This window comes from Aedes aegypti, chromosome 1, assembly GCF_002204515.2.
Source record: "Aedes aegypti strain LVP_AGWG chromosome 1, AaegL5.0 Primary Assembly, whole genome shotgun sequence".
In the NCBI taxonomy this organism is placed as follows: Eukaryota; Metazoa; Arthropoda; class Insecta; order Diptera; family Culicidae; genus Aedes; species Aedes aegypti.
In genome coordinates this window covers 10736529-10757195 of record NC_035107.1, presented here as the reverse complement: position 1 = coordinate 10757195, position 20667 = coordinate 10736529, and the positions used below count along the sequence as shown (strand labels likewise).

At 41.4% G+C, this 20667-nt stretch overlaps 1 protein-coding gene across 3 annotated transcripts in view; it reads left to right on the top strand.

The window, feature by feature from the left end:
- Nucleotides 1–20667, top strand: part of LOC5574317 (plexin-A2) — a 247689-nt gene that overhangs the window by 200320 nt on the left and 26702 nt on the right. For all 3 annotated transcript variants that reach the window (XM_021838880.1, XM_021838879.1, XM_021838881.1), the window contains one exon: nucleotides 3830–5504. In XM_021838880.1, coding sequence (XP_021694572.1) covers nucleotides 3830–5504 — 1675 coding nt within the window. The remainder of the gene's footprint in view (nucleotides 1–3829; nucleotides 5505–20667) is intronic.

Genomic DNA, 20667 nt, shown 5'->3' with positions numbered 1-20667 from the left:
AGTTGAAAATCGGCCAATCGGCCTGTTGTGGCCAACAACAAGCCACCGGGGTGCATCATGCCGCACCACACCGTTGGACGAACATGCCCCATGTTGAGGCCACAAACACTCCATAAATTCTGCCATTCTGGCAACACTGAAACTACTTACCTGTAGAGCATACCATAACAATCGAGCATACCTGAAACAAAACAGAAAACATCAGTAAAGCATTATAATTTCATCATAAGCAATCAACTTACCTTTCGATCTTTCCAGACCGAACACAATCCAACGATTGTTCATTTACATTTTCATTCTCTCTATTGTCTGACAGTTCCAGAATATTTAGTCCGTCAATTGTATAACAGTTTAGACACAACACATTATTGTATACAGCAATGCACATCGAGAATATTCTATGCAAGTACAATAGGGTAGAGGACTATAAATACAACACCATGTGATATACCAAATCAGTCTGAAATAAACGTGAACACACATCTCCTTCGTGTAATTATTCCCTACCGGATCGTATCCGCGAAAACACGGCCGGTTCTTAGAAAAACTTATTTAATCAAAACTTCTCCATCATGAAACTTTGTCTCAAACATCTGTTTACTATCAAGATTCTATGGTGAAAATAAAAAAAATAAAAATGGAGTTTTTGTGTAATTAAAAATTTAAGTTTTATTTTTGATTTTTTTATGAAAATAAATATAATATTTTTTCAGTGTATATTTTTTTCTTATAGTTCATACGGTTCACTACAACTTCTTCATAGAACATTCTTCTCTAAAATCTACAGTTTCGGAGTAAATGTTTTCAAATAAGCTGCATGCAAACATTTATAGGCCACTCTCAACAGTTATACTTTTGAGTTATTAAAGGCTATCAAGCACGATTTTATTTTTTCTACTAATTCTGGATGGAAATCGTCTAAATTTTATTGAATTAAGTTCTGGAGAAATTTCTCAAGATATTCTTTAAAAAATCGCTGGAAGAATATCTAAGGGAATTGGTAGAGGAAACTCTTGAAGAATTTCTGGAGAGATCCTGGAATTCCGGGAAGTATTCTAGATGAAAATTCTGGAGAAACCACTAGGATAATTTCTGAAGCTTTTCCTCGAGAAATCTGAGATGAAATTTTTAAATAATCAATTGCAAAGTCTCGTAACAGTCTCTGAACGTTTCTCTGGAACCTTCATAATTTTTTATTAGAATTCACTGCAAGCAAGATTTGGAAAAAGAGACAATTTTAGTTTAAAAAAAAAATAAAGACTTCAGAGACCTTTCATCAAAAATAGAGACCAAGTCTCTAAAAAAAGATCCGCTACCTGCCTTCTAGTTGCATGAAGGTATGTAAATTAATTACTGATGATATATTTTTCCCTAAAATAAATCTTATCGTGGGAAGTCGATAAAATATCATACCCGAAAAGATCCTCGCTGAACAGCTCAAGAAGCGTTTTGAAACTGGCGCAGCCAAAACTTTTTGGGGAGTTTCGACGTCAAAATCCTTTGTCATGAACATATTATAGCATGAATTACTGCGTCAACGAAATTTCCCTGATTGTTATCAAAATTCACTGAGAATTCCAGGTTTTGTCCAGGTAGTAGACACCTCGAATCAGCATCCGTACGGCAATGTTTGGTACCATGACTCCAATATTGGCACCGACGACACTGAGTGGGATTCTGAAAAATTATTTTAGGTTTCTGTAAATATTCCCATGTCACACGTACATCGAACATAAGTCTTGCTTTTTATAAAACTTCAATATTATTTAGATAACTTTTGTTAAAGTGAACTTATTCTTGAGAAGGCTCTTTCCGATGAATGCCAGATTGGGTTCTCTTTTTCATAATGATTGATTGGACCGAAGAAAATCCAAGTAAATCTTTTTTTTTTCATTTTTGATCCCTTCAGGTGACTTCAGGAGACCTTCCAAGACGACTTTGAACAAACGTTCAGTTTTGTCGTCATATGTAAATAAATGGTGCTTCTTCTCTTCAAGATGTTTGAGAAGAAGTTCGCGATCTTCCGACAATACGCGACAGTCTCCTTTCTTTGCGATTTGGTAGGAAACCTTGATTCCCCTAATAGAGTTCAAGATCTCCAGCCTAAATCCCCCAAACTCGGAATAACTGACCACGATTGGCGGCCGCTTCCTCACTTGAATCAAAGAGCCTGGGCTAGAGACTGCTTCGATTTGGTGTTCGGAAAATTAGTGTAGAGCATCGAACTGATTGCTAATTTCGATGCAATTATCACCATTAACCATTTCACACTTGGAAGAAAGGTCGCATTCCGGAGAAACATCCTTTCTTCCATTTTTGCCACATATAGTGACAGTTGAAAATCCCATTTTTTTTTAGAAGGAAGTTGTGAATTCAGAGAAACGCCCTTTCTTCTGATCGTAATTGCAAACATATTCAAAAAAATGAAAGAAGAAGTAACCTTCTAAGAGATTTTTTCCCATGGACCCGTTTGCCTAGCTTTCGCTAACGGCGGGTCCATCGAAAAATCAAAGACACGGGACCAGACAGGGATCGAAGGGGATCAATAGGTAGAAAAAAAGAACCATTCAATGACTTATGCGGTTTTCAGTGGTTCTATCGAAGTCAAATGTTCGAGATTGTCCAATAGGGAATCCGCTTGTTTACAATTTTCGAAAACATTCATAATGTTCTCCCCGTTTTTCTAAGTCCTACAAATGTCATGATACAATTCAATTTCTTTATAATTTATCAAACGTTCCTTCATTTTGAATATTTATCTTGCATCTTTGATTACTCTTAGAATGATTTCTCTAAATGGAAAACAAAACGTTTCTTCAACTTTGGTTCTCTAATGTTTGTGCATCAAACACAATTTTGTTTGAAATATTTCAACCGTGCACAGACGATAACGTCGCTCCCGATAGTGAGATTCCGATCGCTCTCTTTCTCTCATCCCAGTTGTCAAACGACAATGTAACACAAAGTAATGAAGCACCCTTGCTCTCTCTCTCTCTCTCATGGCGGTGGCTCTCATTTCGCAGGTTTTTGGGGCTTTCCCATGTGGGGAGTAATGTTACACACAGGCAACCCCCTCGACGACCGACCACCCAACTGAAAGAAGATGATGGTGATGATGTACTGCGAGCGTTTGTGGAACGGGGCCCGTAATTTGGGGTGGAATGTGCGGACGTCAAAATATTTTTGATTGAAATTGTTGCAAAATTCGAAGCCAGCCAGCCCGGCAGTTAATCAAATACGATTCGGATGCTGTTTTCGCCGTCACATCTCGCATCCTCATCATCATCGTCATCATCGTCAGTATTGGGAGGAAGTGGGTGGAATGATGGAAAGCACATAACGAACTTGTTGAGCAATCAAAAGCGGTTGTTGTCGATTTTGACGACGGCAGAGAAGTTCAATCATTAGGTTCGAACGCAATATGGGGAAACTATTTTCGAGTAGTCGGCAAATATGTTGCTTTTGGACTTTGGGAAGTGAAGTCATTACGGTTGACTTTTCGTGAGAACTATGTGCCGTTTATCGTCACAAGGGAGCTTCGAGATTCATGCTAAATGCTAAATTCATTGGGGAAAATGCTTAATTGGAGATGTCTTATGTCTTCTGGGGGATTTCGTTCTGGTACTAAAATTGCTAAAATTCTGCCCTTTCAAGGCACCTGCAAACAAACAATTTCACTCCTCGGTGTGTCCATAAGAGTATCAGTTTTGGAAATTAATCATTGTCGTTAGGAATCATAAGCTACATACATTTTATCTACATTATACTTCTAACAATTTACAAAAATAACTCATTAACGTATTCCACCTTCTCTCCTCCATCCCCGCAGGTCTATGTCGGCGCCGTCAACAAACTGTACCAGATCTCCAGCGATCTGAACATCATCGCGGCCGTCACGACCGGTCCGCACAACGACTCCAATGAGTGCTCGATCCTCGAGTGTCCCATCGACATTGTCCGCCGGCCGACGGACAACTGGAACAAGGTGCTCCTGATCGACCACTCGGCGGGGAACCTGATCGTGTGCGGGTCGCTCTTCCAGGGCATCTGCCACATCCGGTCGCTGCAGAACGTGAGCATCATCGAGCACGAGATGCAGGAAGCGGTCGTGGCCAACGTGCCCAATGCCAGTACGGTGGCGTTCATCGCTCCGGGGCCACCGGTCCCGTCGGAGAACAACGTCTTCTACGTGGGAGTGACCTTCACGGGGAACTCTCCGTACCGGAGCGAAATCCCAGCGGTGGCCTCCCGGAGTCTGGCACGGGATAAGCTTTTCCAGATAGCATCGTCCGCCGTGACAACCGGTACGCGGATATTCGTCAATTCATACGCCAGGGAGTCGTTCCTGATCAACTACGTGTACGGGTTCAGCTCGGAACGGTTCTCGTACTTCCTGACCACGCAGCACAAGAGCAGTGCCCACAACACTCCCAAAGAACTCATCACCAAATTGGTGAGGATATGTCAGGACGACTCGAACTACTACTCCTACACGGAGATCCCCGTGGACTGTATCAGTGAGAGTACCAAGTTCAACGTCGTGAACGCTGCACACGTGGGGAAGCCTGGTCCAGATCTGGCGGAGAATCTCGGAATCACCACCGAGGACGATGTTCTGTTCGCGGTGTTCTCGGACAGCAATGACTCGAAAAATGCCAACAAGTCCGCCCTGTGCATCTACTCGTTGAAGGCCATCCGTCGGAAGTTCATGCAGAACATCAAGTCCTGCTTCAACGGAATCGGTCAACGAGGGCTCGACTACATTTCGGTCAACATGCCTTGTGTTCCGACCAAGCTGCAAACCATTAGTGAAGATTTCTGCGGTCTCGACGTGAACTCTCCTCTCGGGGGTGAACAAGCGATCGCCTCCATTCCGGTCCTGTTGTCCGAGCTGAAGATGACCTCGATAGCCGTGACAACGACCTCCAATTTCACCGTCGTCTTCATCGGGACGCTGACCGGTCAGCTCAAGAAGGTCGTCGTCGAATCGTCCGGTTCGGCCCAACAGTACGCCCTGATGAATGTGGACGTCGGCTCCAAAATCCAACCGGATATGTATCTGGACACTGTAAAATATGATCTGTACTTGATGTCAACGCATAAGCTGTTTAAGATTAAGGTCTATGATTGTTCGGTGTATACAACGTGTGTTGCGTGTCTATCAGCGAAAGATCCCTTCTGCGGGTGGTGTTCCCTAGAGAATAAGTGTAGTCCGAAAAGTGAGTGTCAAGATAATTTTAAGGATCCCCTGTCGTGGCTGAGTTACAAGTCCGGCAAGTGTACCACGATCACCAGCGTTAGTCCGAGTCAGCTGCAGCGGACGACGGCCCGGACCCTGGAGTTGATGATCGAAAATCTGCCGAATCTGAAGGAACCACTGGTGTGTGCGTTCACCTTTGCCAACATGGAAAAGCCCATCATTACCAATGCAACGAAGAAGCGGAACGGCGTCAACTGTACCACGCCCCGGACTGACCTACTGCCGCAGATTGGCTATGGAAAGAGTGAGTACACTGATACCTCGTATTACGAAGTCTTTTAATGTAAATTAAACTTACGTAACTTGTTTTACGAAGTTCTTGAAATGAATTGAAACGATTGAATGGGAAATTATGTATTGAAATGATAAGTTTCGCGGAAATAATGTGATTTGTTTTCAACTGATTTGCTTTGTCGTTTAGTTCAGACGTGTTCAACGTATGATATATTATAACATATGATTGGTCATACCTGCCACAACTTCAGAGTACTCTGGAACATAGACTCCAGATCAACAAGCGGGATCACTGCATGCGTTTAAGCATGAAACAAGAATTTTCATAAAATGTTGTCAGTGTCTTCGCGGAATTTAAACGGATTTTCAATTTTTTAGCAGCTTTGGAAAAGAAATTCAATTCGGTTTTACTAAAAATATATAACAACATTCAAAAAGAGGGATGGTTCATCCCGGGGAGGGGTTATTGTGAATAAAACAACTATTTTTTGAACTTTGAACGCTTATATCTCAGAAACAATAATATAGAAAATCGTACTTCCCTTGATAAAAATTTGCAACAAAGAAAAGGCCACTATAGTACATATTGATTAGTTGGGAATTTCACCGCATGATGGCACTAGCACATAAAATGTTACTATATGGAACCTATACATTAGTTATGACATTCTATACCTCAAGATACTGCGGGTTTGGATGTACGATTACTTCGGCAAAGTTGCTCATTGAATCAAGAGCATAACGCAGCATGTCTTCTTCTTCTTTCTGGCGTTACGTCCCCACTGGGACAGAGCCTGCTTCTCAGCTTAGTGTTCTAATGAGCACTTCCACAGTTATTAACTGAGAGCTTACTATGCCAATGATCATTTTTGCATGTGTATATCGTGAGGCAGGTACGAAGATACTCTATGCCCAGGGAAGTCGAGAAAATTTCCAACCCGAAAAGATCCTCCTCGACCGGTGGGATTACCGCTACGGCTATCTGGGACGCAGCATGTCTGTTAAATTTAATAAACTGCCACTATGAAGGGCTGGTGGGCATCATATGTTTTGAACGTATGTATCTCAGAGTTGAGTTATGTTAGAAGACTAGTATGTTTCACAAAGTTGTTCATTTGTTCAAATGCTACAAATTGCTTGCTTAGTTGGGCATTTAAATTGCAAACTCATATGTCCCAGAATCCAGATCAAATAGGAGGGTTGTGCATTTTCGAAAGCATTTTGTGAAACACGAATACTTGGTTGTGTCCTGTCAATGGTGATGAACAACTGCGTCGCATCGTTCTTCGTTAAAAACTCATTCGTTTTGTTGCTTGATTGAAAGCAACGAACAAGAAAGGTGTAATTAAAGAGTTTGAAATTGAATTTTGCCTGTTTTTTTTTGCAATAGTAATGTAATAAATAAATTAAGATAGAGAAACTATGCGGGCCAACACATCGTTCACGCTCCTAAAGTTAGAGACTACCGATTGACGGACCAGCTCGCTTCAGTGAGGCTCCGATTTATGACGCGCGATGCACAAGCAGCACGAAAGAAATGAGAGACTATGCTTGCTGTGATGAAAGGACAGATTTGTCGGGTTGAAACGAAACAGTAGAGGAGTTCCAATTGAAAGGCAAGCTTGAGTCAGTCAGTAGGCGACTGACAATGCTTCCAATGAAATGAAAATGTACGGCCCTAAATAGATATTGGTATCAGAAAAGTATCACTACTTGCGCTTACCTACAGAAAGTATGCTGATACTTTTTCAGCTATGCCAGTGCAAAACCGAGTGATTTTCTTTAATTCGCAAAGGTGAGACGAAATAGCCACAATCATCGATACTCAGTACAAATTTCAATGACGGCCTACTTCCCCTTAAACCAAGAGCAAATGATTACCATACCTGTTTAATACGGAATAGTGTCTTACTTACTTCTGATGGCGCTACGTCCCTTAAGACATGACCTGCGCCACAATGTGACACCAACGAACTCTGTTCATGGCTGCTTGCCTCCTGTTTCTCTATCGCCCCACACTTCCAAGATCTTGCTCCACTTGATTAAACCACCTAGCTCGTTGCGTCCCTTTTCGTCTTGTACCGGCCGGATTCGAGGTGAACACCATTTTTGTGGGATTGCTGTCCAGTAATTTCACAACGTACCCTGCCCATAGTGTTCTTCCAGCTTTAATGGCTTTCTAGATACTGGGTTCACCGTAGAGTTACGCAAGCTCGTGGTTCATTCTTATCCTCCATACGCCGTTCTCCCATACTCCGCCGAAGATCGTCCTAAGCACACGTCGTTCAAAAACTCCTATATAGCGCTTCCAGGTCCTTTCCGAGCACTGTCCACGTCTCATGCCCGTAGAGAACTACCGGTCTTATCAGCGTCTTGTTTATGGTACACTTAGTACGGAAGTGAAGTTTACCAGACCGCAAAGTTTTGTGGAGTCCGTAGTAAGCACGACTTCCGGCAATGATACGTCTTCGAATTTCTCTGCTGCAGTTGTTATCCGACGTTATCAATGATCCGAGGTAGACAAATTCGAACTCATCCCCGTCGCAAGGCTGGTAGCGAGTCACTTTTTAGTGACTTGGTCACTTTTTTGAAGCCAGTCACTTTAAAGTCTCTTTTTTGAAGCCATTATAACTAAAGTCACTTTTTTCGCCAAAAAGTCACTTTTTTCAACTATTTTGAGCTGAATTTTCGAGATAAAATTATGAATGCTAAATTTTAAGTAAAAACAACATCATTGTCAGTATCAAAATATTGATTCATGGTTTTCTTGTGAAAAAGGTTAATCTTCCATAGAATTCCACGTAATTTGTTATAGTATTATCATAACAGTAAATGTTTAGTATTCTTTTGAATGTCTCGTACATTCTCATTTAGGTAATAGGAATTTGTATATCTGGTGGTGGATAATTAGATGTTTATTTTCGAATACTACGTTTCAAAATATTCATCCTATTTATTTTCTTTGTCTTCCAAATTCGTTTTATTACACATACCAGCCTAGTATAGAGCACATGAGCGTTTTAAACATTTCCAAAATCTATATTAGGTTTTTCACACTAAAACGCAAACAAAGAATAATTGTTTAGTATTTAGTGTTCTATTTGAGAATAAAAACTCATCATACTTTTTAAGACAAACTTCATTTGCAAACCAAACCTTTAAAAATGGCCGGATAGATCTTGGCTAGAGTGTACTTCCTTATTTTCTGATGCATGTATTTAAGTATCTATTTAGAAATGGATATTATCAATTGTTGTTAGGAATAAACTTTGGAAGAACCTTTTTCGAAACTTTTTGAGAATGCTTCAAAGAATTCGTCGTTTTCATTGAATAGCTCATTTTTTTTTTTTTTGTTTTTTACAAGGGGGAAATCTGCAAACAGATCCCCTGAGAAGATAACTCAGGGAATGCGGGGATGACGCACCAACGACGACCCGCTAAAACCAGCCTATGCACTGTGCATGAGCAATTCATTTAGAATTGCTCAAGTGGTGAACAGTGCATCGACATGACCCTTGGACTCAGACCCTCATCTCCCCGGAACCACCTTACGGTATTTCTTCGGGAAGGGACCAGTGCATATAGCACAACACGTGTAGCAGAAGTAGCCTAGGCAAACTGCTTCTCCTAGCCGACTTAAACAATGTTACAAGGGACCAGCCTCGGCAGGGCTAATCCTCTGCAGCCAACTCTTGGTCGGCGCGCCATAGACGCTGCAATTCTAACATAATGTGAGTGACAGCCGTATTTACTGCATTCCAGCACTCGGCATCCGCACACATTCTCTCTATAATATTGTCGGGGGACGTGTCCCCTCCGCATGTAGTGAGCATGCGACCTCTCACAACAATGAAACGGGGGCAATCGAACACGACATGCTCCGCTGTTTCCTCTACACCAGCACAATTGGGGCACGCAGGAGATTCTGAGTGCCCGAACCTATGCAGGTACTGTCTATAGCAACCATGTCCTGACAGAAACTGCGTCAGGTGGAAGTTCACTTCCCCATGGCTTCTACCATGCCAATCTGACACATTTGGTATTAGTCGATGGGTCCATCTACCCTTAGTGGAGTTATCCCATTCCTGCTGCCAGCTTCTGAGCGTTTCCTCTTTACACGTGTCGCGGACTCCTCTGGTACCCCTTTGGTTGAAGCATTGAACATCTTCCTTGATGATGAGCCCGATGGGCGTCATCCCGGCTATGATGCACACGGCCTCTTTAGATACCGTCCGGTATGCACTTGCTACTCTTAAGCACATTATCCTGTACGTGCTTTCCAACCGCTTTAGATTTCTGTTCGTTCTAAGCGCTTTTGACCAGATTGGTCCTCCATACCTTAGTATGGATAGCGCCACGCTTGCCAGCAGCTTGCGTTTGCTGGCAATTACAGCAGAGCTGTTAGACATCATCCTCGAAAGCGCCGCTATAGCCGTAGATGCCCTTTTACAGGCATATTCAACGTGGCTAGCGAAGCTGAGCTTGTCATCGATCATTACCCCAAGATGCCTAAGGGATCGCTTGGACTCTATGGTGCAATCACCTACCGAGATAAGCGCCCGTTGCTCGGACTTGCGGTTGTTGACCACCACCACCTCAGTCTTGTGACGGGCCAGTCCTAGTTTCCTAGACTTCATCCATTCCTCAACCAGGGAAATAGAGTGCGCTGCTGTCAACTCTACTTCCTCCATCGATTCACCATAGACCACTAGGGTGATATCGTCGGCGAAGCCAACAATCTTAACACCCGTCGGAAGGGGCAGCCTCAGTACGTCATCGTACATCGCATTCCATAACAGCGGGCCCAGGATTGAACCTTGAGGTACTCCCGCGGTAATTCGAACGCTTTTCTGCCCCTCCTCTGTGTCATACAGTAGAATCCTACCATCAAAATAGCTTTCTAGAAGCTTACACAACTGCACCGGTACCTTGAGGCGGTGAAGCGCGTGTGCTATTGCTTCCCAGCTTGCGCTGTTGAACGCATTCTTCACATCCAGAGTGACAACCGCGCAGTAACGGATGCCGCTCCTTTTATGCTCGATTGCCACCTCAGCTGTTTGAACGACCGACTGGATGGCGTCCAGAGTAGATTTACCTTTTCTGAATCCAAACTGGTTGTTGGACAGGCCGTCCGCACTCTCCGTATACGGTACTAGTCTGTTGAGAATCAACCTCTCCAATAACTTGCCCGTCGTATCTAGTAGACAGATAGGTCTATACGCCGACGGGTCACCTGGTGGTTTCCCCGCCTTTGGTAGTAGCACCAATTTCTGTCGCTTCCATACATCCGGGAAGATTCCTTGATCAATGCAGCGTTGCATCGTGGTTCTGAACATGTCCGGATCCGTGTTCACTGCCGCTTTTAAGGCAACATTAGGGATACCATCGGGTCCCGGTGCCTTGTTTGACGCGAATGATTTCACGACTTCTGCCAGCTCTTCGTTCGTCACTCTCGCCACTTCTTCTCCTTCATCTGCCGCATACGGCGCTTGGGGCCATGGGCTTATGGGATGGTGCGGGAAGAGTACATCGATTATCGATCGCAGCATTGAATAGCTCATGGCATCATGCATGATGCTCTCTTCAAAGAAATGTAGGGTCTCGGATCCTCCTCTTGGCACTTTTGATTCACTTCGGCAAGAGATGTGTTGAAAGCCACTGCGTTTATATTTGACAAGAATATGCGCGGTATTGAAGTATTTTTTATTACATAGTTTGACAATTCGACCGACTATAATCCCCAATCCCAAGTGAACCATGAGTGTCCATTAAATTTAGATTAAAATATTAGAAGCTTAGTGCTTAACAGCCTATTAAGCCTATCGTCTTTATGCTAAATGTCCATTACGCCAAACGTACCTTCCATTTAACTTACTGATGGAAAATTTCAATTTCATTAGTCGGCGTTCCAAGGAAGCGTCTATGATACATTAGTTTTAAGCATTATTTCAACTATATTCGATCTTCTGTCATTTTTAATTTGAAATATTGACTAAAGGCCAAATATTACATGTTCCGTAATCTTGATCTAGTTACACAAAATATTGACCTTATTTGGTAGAAGCGTAATTCTTATTTTCCCACAAATTGTCCCCTTTGTTCAACAATTTAGCAGTCAAAATGTCGTTCCTCAAAAAAGTGCTTAGACAAAACTTGTTGCAAATAAGCTAAATCATTCAAAATCACTATAATTTTTTTTATTGTAGATCAATATCTGGTTGATTACACTGCGTAACAAAAATGACATTCTTGCGTGACTCAAGGATCAAATTATGTGTCTCGAGTAGATTTGGGGTTGCTGAATCTGATGCCATTTTTAGAAGTGTTCCAGCACGTCACAATTTCTAGCTACAGGTCGCCAAAGTTGTATAAAACACTTATTTTATTGATGTTTACATGAAATTTGAAGTATAATTTATCAAACTTTTGTGTAATTTAATCCACTAATCATGCTATTTTGCACTCGAACTTTAATTTTGGATTAAATTTGGTTCAAATTGCGCGATTAAATTTAGATTAAACTGATTTTTTCGACATGTTTGCTGTCTCCATACAAAATTCTTCGTTTCTCTTATATGGAAAAATACAATACTTTTTTAAACCATCAAAAAATAACTTTTTGCAATTCCGTTGCAAATCAATCAACTTTTCATGGAGAAGTTGATCAACATAACGGCCTACTTTTCCTACCAAAAAAAACAGTGCTGAAAAGTGCTACTTTTCAGCACTCTTTTCGGTGCTGAAAAGTAGCACTTTTCAGTACTGATTTGGTAGGCGTCAACCGAACAACCCAGTCTCTTCATGCCATTTGTGTTTATTCTGCGCGGTGTGCGAGTCGTTTTCACCTCGGGTGACGTGAGGCAACTAATGTTTATCCAATGGGAGCGAGTCGACAATTGTCACCTCATTCGACTCAGCTCGCCTCACACGCTGCGCAGAAAAAGCACAATTGCATCTGATTCATTATCCGTTGTGAGATTTGGTTCCGACGCAGGCTAGCTGGAATCGATTCGTCCAGAGACGATGATGTTGTAGCATTTGTAGTCAGTTGCTGCTAGTGCTGTCTTACCTGTTCTTTCCTCCAATAGCGAATAAAAATCTGCATAATACCGATGGGAGCGTGAAAAATTCTGACATTCATGAGTAGTACTGTTTCACAGCCTACGTGATTGAAAAATACTGCATTGATACTACGCATGGATGTATGCCCACGTGGGTTCTCTTGAAAGATTTGTTTGTGCTTTTAGAGTTCATCCAGCTGAAACGGCATTTTTCGAAATAGCAAAAAATGTTGTATGCAACTCGTTGCAAAACTCGATTTTTTCAGCATTCGTTGTATTTATCCAACTCGGCGAGCCTCGTTGGATAAATGTACAACTCGTGCTAAAAAATCATCATTTTGCAACTAGTTGCATAAATAACTATTTCCGCATCGAAAGTATTATAAACTTTGCCGATAAGTATTGTTATACACATAAAGTTTGAATTCTGTGGCAAATTAAGCAAATAAATTGCCTTACAAGCTGGTAAACTTGCATGCAAGTTGACTAACATAATCAATTTTTGCATTTTCAACAGCCAATATCTCAAAAACTAGACGATCTAGGATCGAATGGGCGATGTGGAGAAAAAACGATTTTTTGAACCACTCTACTAGACGTGCTATGATATTTTTGAAAACGGCAATGGATTCAGCAACCCTTAATAGAGTGAATAGCGGTATTTTGGTGCTTGAGGCAAAAACTTGTTCCGTGGTGTTGTTTTTCAATACTTGGATCCTTATGTCACTAATCTTGATGATGATAAATCTTCGAGCTGTTCAGTGGAATACCTATGAGTAAATGAAAGTTGAGGTCGAAATACGCGTATCTGTCAAAGGATACAAACTCTAGAGTAATTTAACGGTATAGTACTAAATTCGGTTTTTCATTCACTAATTTCGATGTTCGATGAGACAAATAAGTGTATAAGTTATAAGTTTATTCCAATTGTTATAGAACTAATCTACTTATTCGATTTGAGTTATCCCGTGGATACGAGTAACTGACGCTGAAGAAGACTGCAAGTGATAGTTGAAATACGCGTATCTGTCAAAGATAAGCATTTAGGGCGGAATTAAAAGGTACAAGATACTCCAATCTTTTTTGTTTTTCAGTGTAATAGAACTGAAATAAAACTGATTACGTTTTGATTTTCAAGTCACTTTTAGTCACTTTTTCGAGAATCGGAAGTCACTATTTAGTCACTTATTTCTCAAATCTGGTCACTAAAATAACTTTTTTCGGTACCACTTTTTGCTACCAGCCCTGCCGTCGATCGTCACGCGTCTGCCTATGCGAGCTCTATCGCGCTTGGTTCCTCCAGCCAGCAGATGTTTCGTCTTCGACGTATTTACCTTCAATCCAACCCGATCTGCTTCACGTTTCAGCCTGGTATACCGTTCAGAAACCACCTGGAACGTTCTTCCGATAATGTCCACGTCGTCAGCGAAACAGATGAACTGGCTGGATTTATGGAAAATCGTGCCCGCATGTTAAAGCCTGCCCGTTTCATAACACCTTCTAGCGCACTATTGAACAGGAGGCAGGAAAGACCATCGCCTTGTCGAAGTCCTTCGCGTGTTTCAAACGGGTCCGATAAAGCACCCGATATCTTCACACAGCACTGTACACTATCCATCGTTGCTTTGATCAGTCTAGTCAGTTTCCCGGGAAAACCATTCTCGTCCATAATCTTCCATAGCTCTTCGCGGTTGATGGTATCATAGGCCACTTTGAAATCGATGAATAGGTGGTGCGTAGGGACTTGATATTCGCGACACTTTTGGAGGATCTGCCGCAACATAAAGATTTGGTCTGTCGTCGATCGCCCGTCCACAAAACCGGCTTGATAACTTCCCACAAATCTGCTTGCCAGTGGCGATAGACGGCGGAAGATGATCTGGGAGAGCACTTTATAGGCTGCGTTAAGAATGGTGATCGCTCGATAGTTCTCACATTCTAACTTGTCACCTTTTTTGTATATACCCATTATTACCTCCTTCCACTCCTCTGGTAGCTGTTCTGTATCCCAGATCCTGGCTATCAACCGATGCAGACAAGTGGCCAACCTGTCCGGGCCAATTTTAATAAGTTTCGCTCCAATACCATCCTTTCCAGCTGCTTTGTTGTTCTTGAGTTGTTTGATAGCATCCTTAACTTCACCTATTGTGGGATTTGGCACGTCTCCCTCATCCGCCGTACTGATGAACCCATTCTTCGTGCTGTATTGATCTTCCACCTCTGTGCCATTTAGGCAGGTCCGTCCCACTCGGGCTCAGATTAGGTACCACTTCTAGTACTGCATTTGGTCCCTCGGTAGTGCAAAAGGTACCCAAGTTTGACAGATCGCAGTACACTTTTCACGGCATTCTAGATTAGGGATGGTACACAAATTATGTCACGCTAAATTTCAACTTTTTTACCCCCTCCCCCCCCCTTTGTCACGTTTTTTGTATGAGTCCTCCGAAATTTTTGTAAGGCTTGTCACGCTTGGCTTGACCCTCTCCCCCCCTCGGAGTGTGACGTAATTTGTGCATGACCCCTTACCTTATGAGCCATAAAATTTTGGGCAACTGCAAGGGACATGGGGGTCTTTAATTTGTCTTTGATTTAGGTGTTCATCGTAGTGCTGCTTCAACCTTTCAATCACCTCGCGTTCGTCAGTCAAGATACCTCCATCCTTAACCCGGCACATTTCGGCTCGCGGCACAACCTTTGCGGGATGCATTGAGTTTCTTGTACACAGAAAAAAATCCGTTCTCGTATCCGTGAACAGCAGACGTGAACTCGTCAACAAGCAAAAATACACCGTGAACTAGATCATGTTATGTGTAGACATGAAGGTAGTTCATGGTTTATTTTTGACAGTTCACATTTTCCAGAACTCTTTTTTGAGCGTGTAGAACTGACGTGTTTCATGAGCTGCTCCATCTCTTCGCACTCCAACTCTTCCAGGCGGCGCTTTTTATCCCGGAATAGATGGGTTTGCTGTCTTCGCTTCTGTTTGTATCGTTCCACGTTGATGGGTGCCTTGCTGCAGCATCATCGCCCGCGTTGCATTCTTCTCGTCCAAAACCGTCTGACACTCCTCGTCGAACCAACCGTTCCGTCGATTTCCTTCCACGATCCCAATGGCACCTTCCGCTGCGTTGTTAATGGCTGCTTTGAGACTACTCCAGCAGTCCTCAAGAGGGGCTTCGGTGAGCTCTCCCTCTTCCGGCAACGCTGCTTCAAGGCTTTGCGCTTAATCAGTTGCGACTTCGGGTAGCTTGAATCGTTCCAGATTGTACCGTGGCGGGCGTCGGTACCGCATGTTGTTCACAAAGGAGAGTCTTTGGCGTACTTTAACCGCCACAAGATAGTGGTCTGGATCGATGTTTGCGCCGCGATAGGTTCTGCGTCGATAATGTCCGAGAAGTGTCTTCCATAAATCAAAACGTGGTCGATTTGCGATTCAGTCTGTTGAGGTGATCTCCAGGTGTACCGATATGGGAGGCTGTGCTGGAAGTAGGTACTACGCATGGCCATGTTTTTGGAGATGGCGAAATCAATCAGTCTAAGGTCGTTTTCGTTCGTAAGCTGGTGAGCGCTGAACTTCCCTATAATCGGTCTAAATTCCTCCTCCTGGCAAACCTGAGCGTTGAGATCTCCGATAACGATTTTGAAATCATGGCTTGGGCAGCCGTCGTATTCACGTTCCAGCTGCACGTAGAGAGCGTTTTTATCGTCATCGTCACTTGCTAGGTGAGGGTTGTGCACGTTGATTATGCTGATATTGAAGAAACGGCCTTTGATCCTCAACTTGCACATTCTGTTGTTGATTGGCCTCTGCATTTCGCCCAACATGATAAAAGCTGCGCTCAGCTCATATCTGTTGCCGCAGCTCGTCGACCCTTTCCAGCAAACCTCCTGCAGCGCTATGATGTCGAACTTGTGGACCCTCAATAATTCGGAAAGACTGTGGGTACTTGCCAAGAAGTCTCTCAACAGTTCCATGATCCAAGTTTCCAATCGTTAGTCCGTTTTTGATGCCTGGATCTATGCCGATCGTTCCGGTGCGTGTTTCCATTGTATGCTCCTGTACTGATGATATTTTACGGCTGGCTTGTAAGGCCTGCCCCAATCCCCTGTCTCACCGGAGGACCATCGTGCTTATCACTGTTTATAGTCCCACGCTGGCACTAGGACAATGATCAGCCGCTTCTAACATGGAAAACAGACGTATACGACCAGGGTCCCACCGGGGTTGGTTACCCGATCTTCCCTATGATTACTCGAACCCCAAGTGCCACCGTGGGGAGGTAGGGATAGGAGTAACTGAACAAGAGGCTAAGGATCACAAATGGGGTCTATTTTATACCTGCAGGTACGCGGAGTACAAATGATATTCAATGTCCAGACATTTACCACCCTGGATTCTCATAATCTTTCCTGATTCACACTTCAATTTTAGGATCAATACTGGAATCCCAGGATCCGCACTGTAATAATCTTAGGATCCACACTGAAATCTCAAGATTCACACTGTAATCCCAGGGTCCGTTTGAGAATCCCAAGATCCATACTAGAATTTTAGGACCCACACTGGAATACCAAAATCCACACTGGAATTCCAGGATTCACACTGAAGTTCCAGGATCTACACTGGAATCGCAAGATGTACAATGGAATCCTAAGATCTACAAGGGATCCACACTGATAGCTCAGGGTTGACACTGCAATCCTAAGATCCATACTGGAAACCCAAGAATCAAACTGAAATCCCAGAATTCACACTGGAATCAAAGAAATCACTCTAGAATCTTGGGATTAACACTTGAATCTCTGAATTCACACCGAAATCCCAGGATTCACATTGATATCACAGGATTCACACTGGAATCCCATGATCCACATTGCACATTGGTCCCAAAGCCATATCTAGGAAGACAAAAATGATTGCGCCTAAACCGTCAATTTTAGATATATGGTGTCTTCGGCAAAGTTTCTCCATATTTTTCAGACATTTTTTTCAGAGATGTGAAATTAGGGTGGCCCACATGGTTTACGAGATCAGCACATAAACTTTTTTGCTGACGCATTTAGGACTACACAATGTTCTACAATGTTTTAGAACAATCGATTTGCAGCAACTTTGCCGAAGAACCCAAATTTCTATCTCTTATGGTTCGTGAGTTATGATTTTTTTTATCGAAAAAGTTAGGGTGGTACTGAAAAATCAGTTTTTTCTTAATAACTTTTTATACGATAATTTCTCGCAAAAACGTTGTTCCGAGCACTTTTAGAACTTTTGATTGCGCAACTTTTTGCCCAAGAAACTACTATTCTATCTCTTATGGTTACAGAGTTATCAGAAATTTTCTTCGACAAAATGGTTGTTTTCAAATGCCGATATCTCCGAAAGGCGCAAACGGATTTTCAATCTTTTGTCATCATTAGAAAGATTATGTTTTTGTCTGTTTATGGTGAAAAAACTGTGAGGACGTTTTTTGTTTGAAAAGATTGACAAAATTTTGAAAATAATATGTTTTTTAACCGAAAATTGTCCATAACTTGAAAAATATTCGAGATAGCTCGTTGGTGCCTTCAGCAAAAATGTGCAAAATTGAAAGTTCTGAAAGTGCTTCATACAAACTATTCATAAAAAATCAACGCTTCAAGATATATTCACCATAAACCGAATTTTATATGATAAAGAAAGCGAAAAAAGAGATATTTGCTGGAACAACCGGAATAACTGTATGTAAAATCATTTAAAATTGAAAATATATGTAATGAAATAAGATGATCACAGTAAGCGAAATCTTAGGAGTTAGGGAAAGTTAGTTGCTGAAGCAGTTTTAAGGGGGCAGGATCCGTCATTGATTTCAGAATTTTCAAAAGCAGTTTTTTCGTTCAAAATCAAGAAAATTTATAGGAAAATGTGTTTACTGTATTCTATTCTCCAAGCACAGTGAACACATTTTCATCGAATAATTTTTGTTTTCGAACAGAAAAACTGCTTTTGAAGTTTCAATGATGACGATGATTACGATGACGACGCGTTGAACGTTAACAGTGATCCAAGGAACATTAATCCATAAACGAAGTCCTGTTATTTCTCGCGACATAATGTTTGTCCCGCTAACCTATGCCGTGGTTGGTTATAAATTGCTACTGCTTCGGCTTACTAAGAAGAAGGTCATGCGTTCAATACCGGTTCCATTTATTATATTATCAACCCCAAACAATAACAAAACGTATACTTTGAAGAATTCCTTCAAATTACCAAAACCTTACTTCCCGTGATATCCTCCCATAGAAATATAGTAATATCTGCAATTATTCTATCTGAGCATCCATCTTATCCCATTCAATTCAATCAAATCCAATAAATCTGCCACAAGGAATTAGTCAGGGCAGCATTCGCGTGTTGAAGAATGCATGAAGCTTGAATTTGAACCAGATGTAAATCCCAAATACTTGTCTAAGGTAACGAACCAGAAGGTGGGTCTTGATCACTCGAAAACTGCTTCAGCAAATAATTTTTCTTTTTCAACTGCTCAGATTCCGCTTACTATGATCAATATCAATACATGATAATTCAATTTTAAATGACTTTACATACAGTTGTTCTAGCAAATATCTCTTTTTTCGCTTTCTTCACCATATAAAATTCGGTTTATGGTGAATATATATTAGAGCGTTGATTTTTTATGAATATTTTGTATGAAGCACTTTCTGAACTTTTAATTTTGCACATTTTTGCTGAAGGCATCAAAGAGCTATCTCGAATATTTTTCAAGTTATGGACAATTTTAGGTTAAAAAACATATTATTTTCAAAATTTTGTCAATCTTTTCAAACAAAAAACGTCCTCACAGTTTTTTCACCATAAATAGACAAAAACATAATCTTTCTAATGATGACAAAAGATTGATAATCCGTTTGCGCCTTTCGGAGATATCGGCATTTGAAAACAACCATTTTGTCGAAGAAAATTTCTGATAACTCTGTAACCATAAGAGATAGAACAGTAGTTTCTTCGGCAAAAAGTTGCGCAATCAAAAGTTCTAAAAGTGCTCGGAACAAAGTTTTTGCGAGAAATTATCGTATAAAAAGTTATTGAGAAAAAACTGATTTTTCAGTACCACCCTAACTTTTTCGATAAAAAAAATCATAACTCACGAACCATAAGAGATAGAAATTTGGGTTCTTCGGCAAAGTTGCTCCAAATCGATTGTTCTAAAACATTGTAGAACATTGTGTAGTCCTAAATACGTCAGCAAAAAAGTTTATGTGCTGATCTCGTAAACCATGTGGGCCACCCTAATTTCACATCTCTGAAAAAAATGTCTGAAAAATATGGAGAAACTTTGCCGAAGACACCATATATCTAAAATTGACGGTTTAGGCACAATCATTTTTGTCTTCCTAGATATGGCTTTGGGACCAATGTGCATTGGTATCTCAAGAACCACTGTGGAATTCCAGGACTCCCACTGCACAGTGGTCCAGAAAGCAGTTTTGATTGTACCCCGTTTGGCATAAAGTCGTTTGGCATAAAGCCGTTTGGCATAAAGTCATTTGGCATAATGGTCGTTTGGCATAATGGTCATTTGGCATAATGATTGACTTAAAATAAATATCGGTATTTTTAAGCTTTTACCGAGATGAACGCCATTGAGCCCATAGCAAAGAATTTTGGTAGGTTCTAAACAAGCGCAATGTTCGTTCAGAGATTTTCCAAGCTAAGAATTTCAAAAATTGTTGTGACATTAGAGAGCATTACTAAATAAAACTCGTGACGTGTCTCTACATCTCAAAACATAGAGTATCTTTGAGCTTGTTGCGATATAAATATGTAAAAAAAAAGTAAATTGGTTAAGAAAGTTCGCAGTTATTCATCAAAGGAACGCTCATAGAATATTTCGCTGCAGATCAAGCTCTGTCTCAGTTTGGACGTAACACTCGATGAAAATAACTTGATAAAAGAATTGATTTTTTTGTAAAATATCAAAAGCTCTAATCCAAAGATCTATCAATGCGCTTAATGCAAAAATAGCCTATATACGAGAGCAGATTATTTTTCGATTAAAATGTTTAAGGCTCTAACGCAAAGAAAAAATTCAAAGCATAGCTCAAATAAACAAC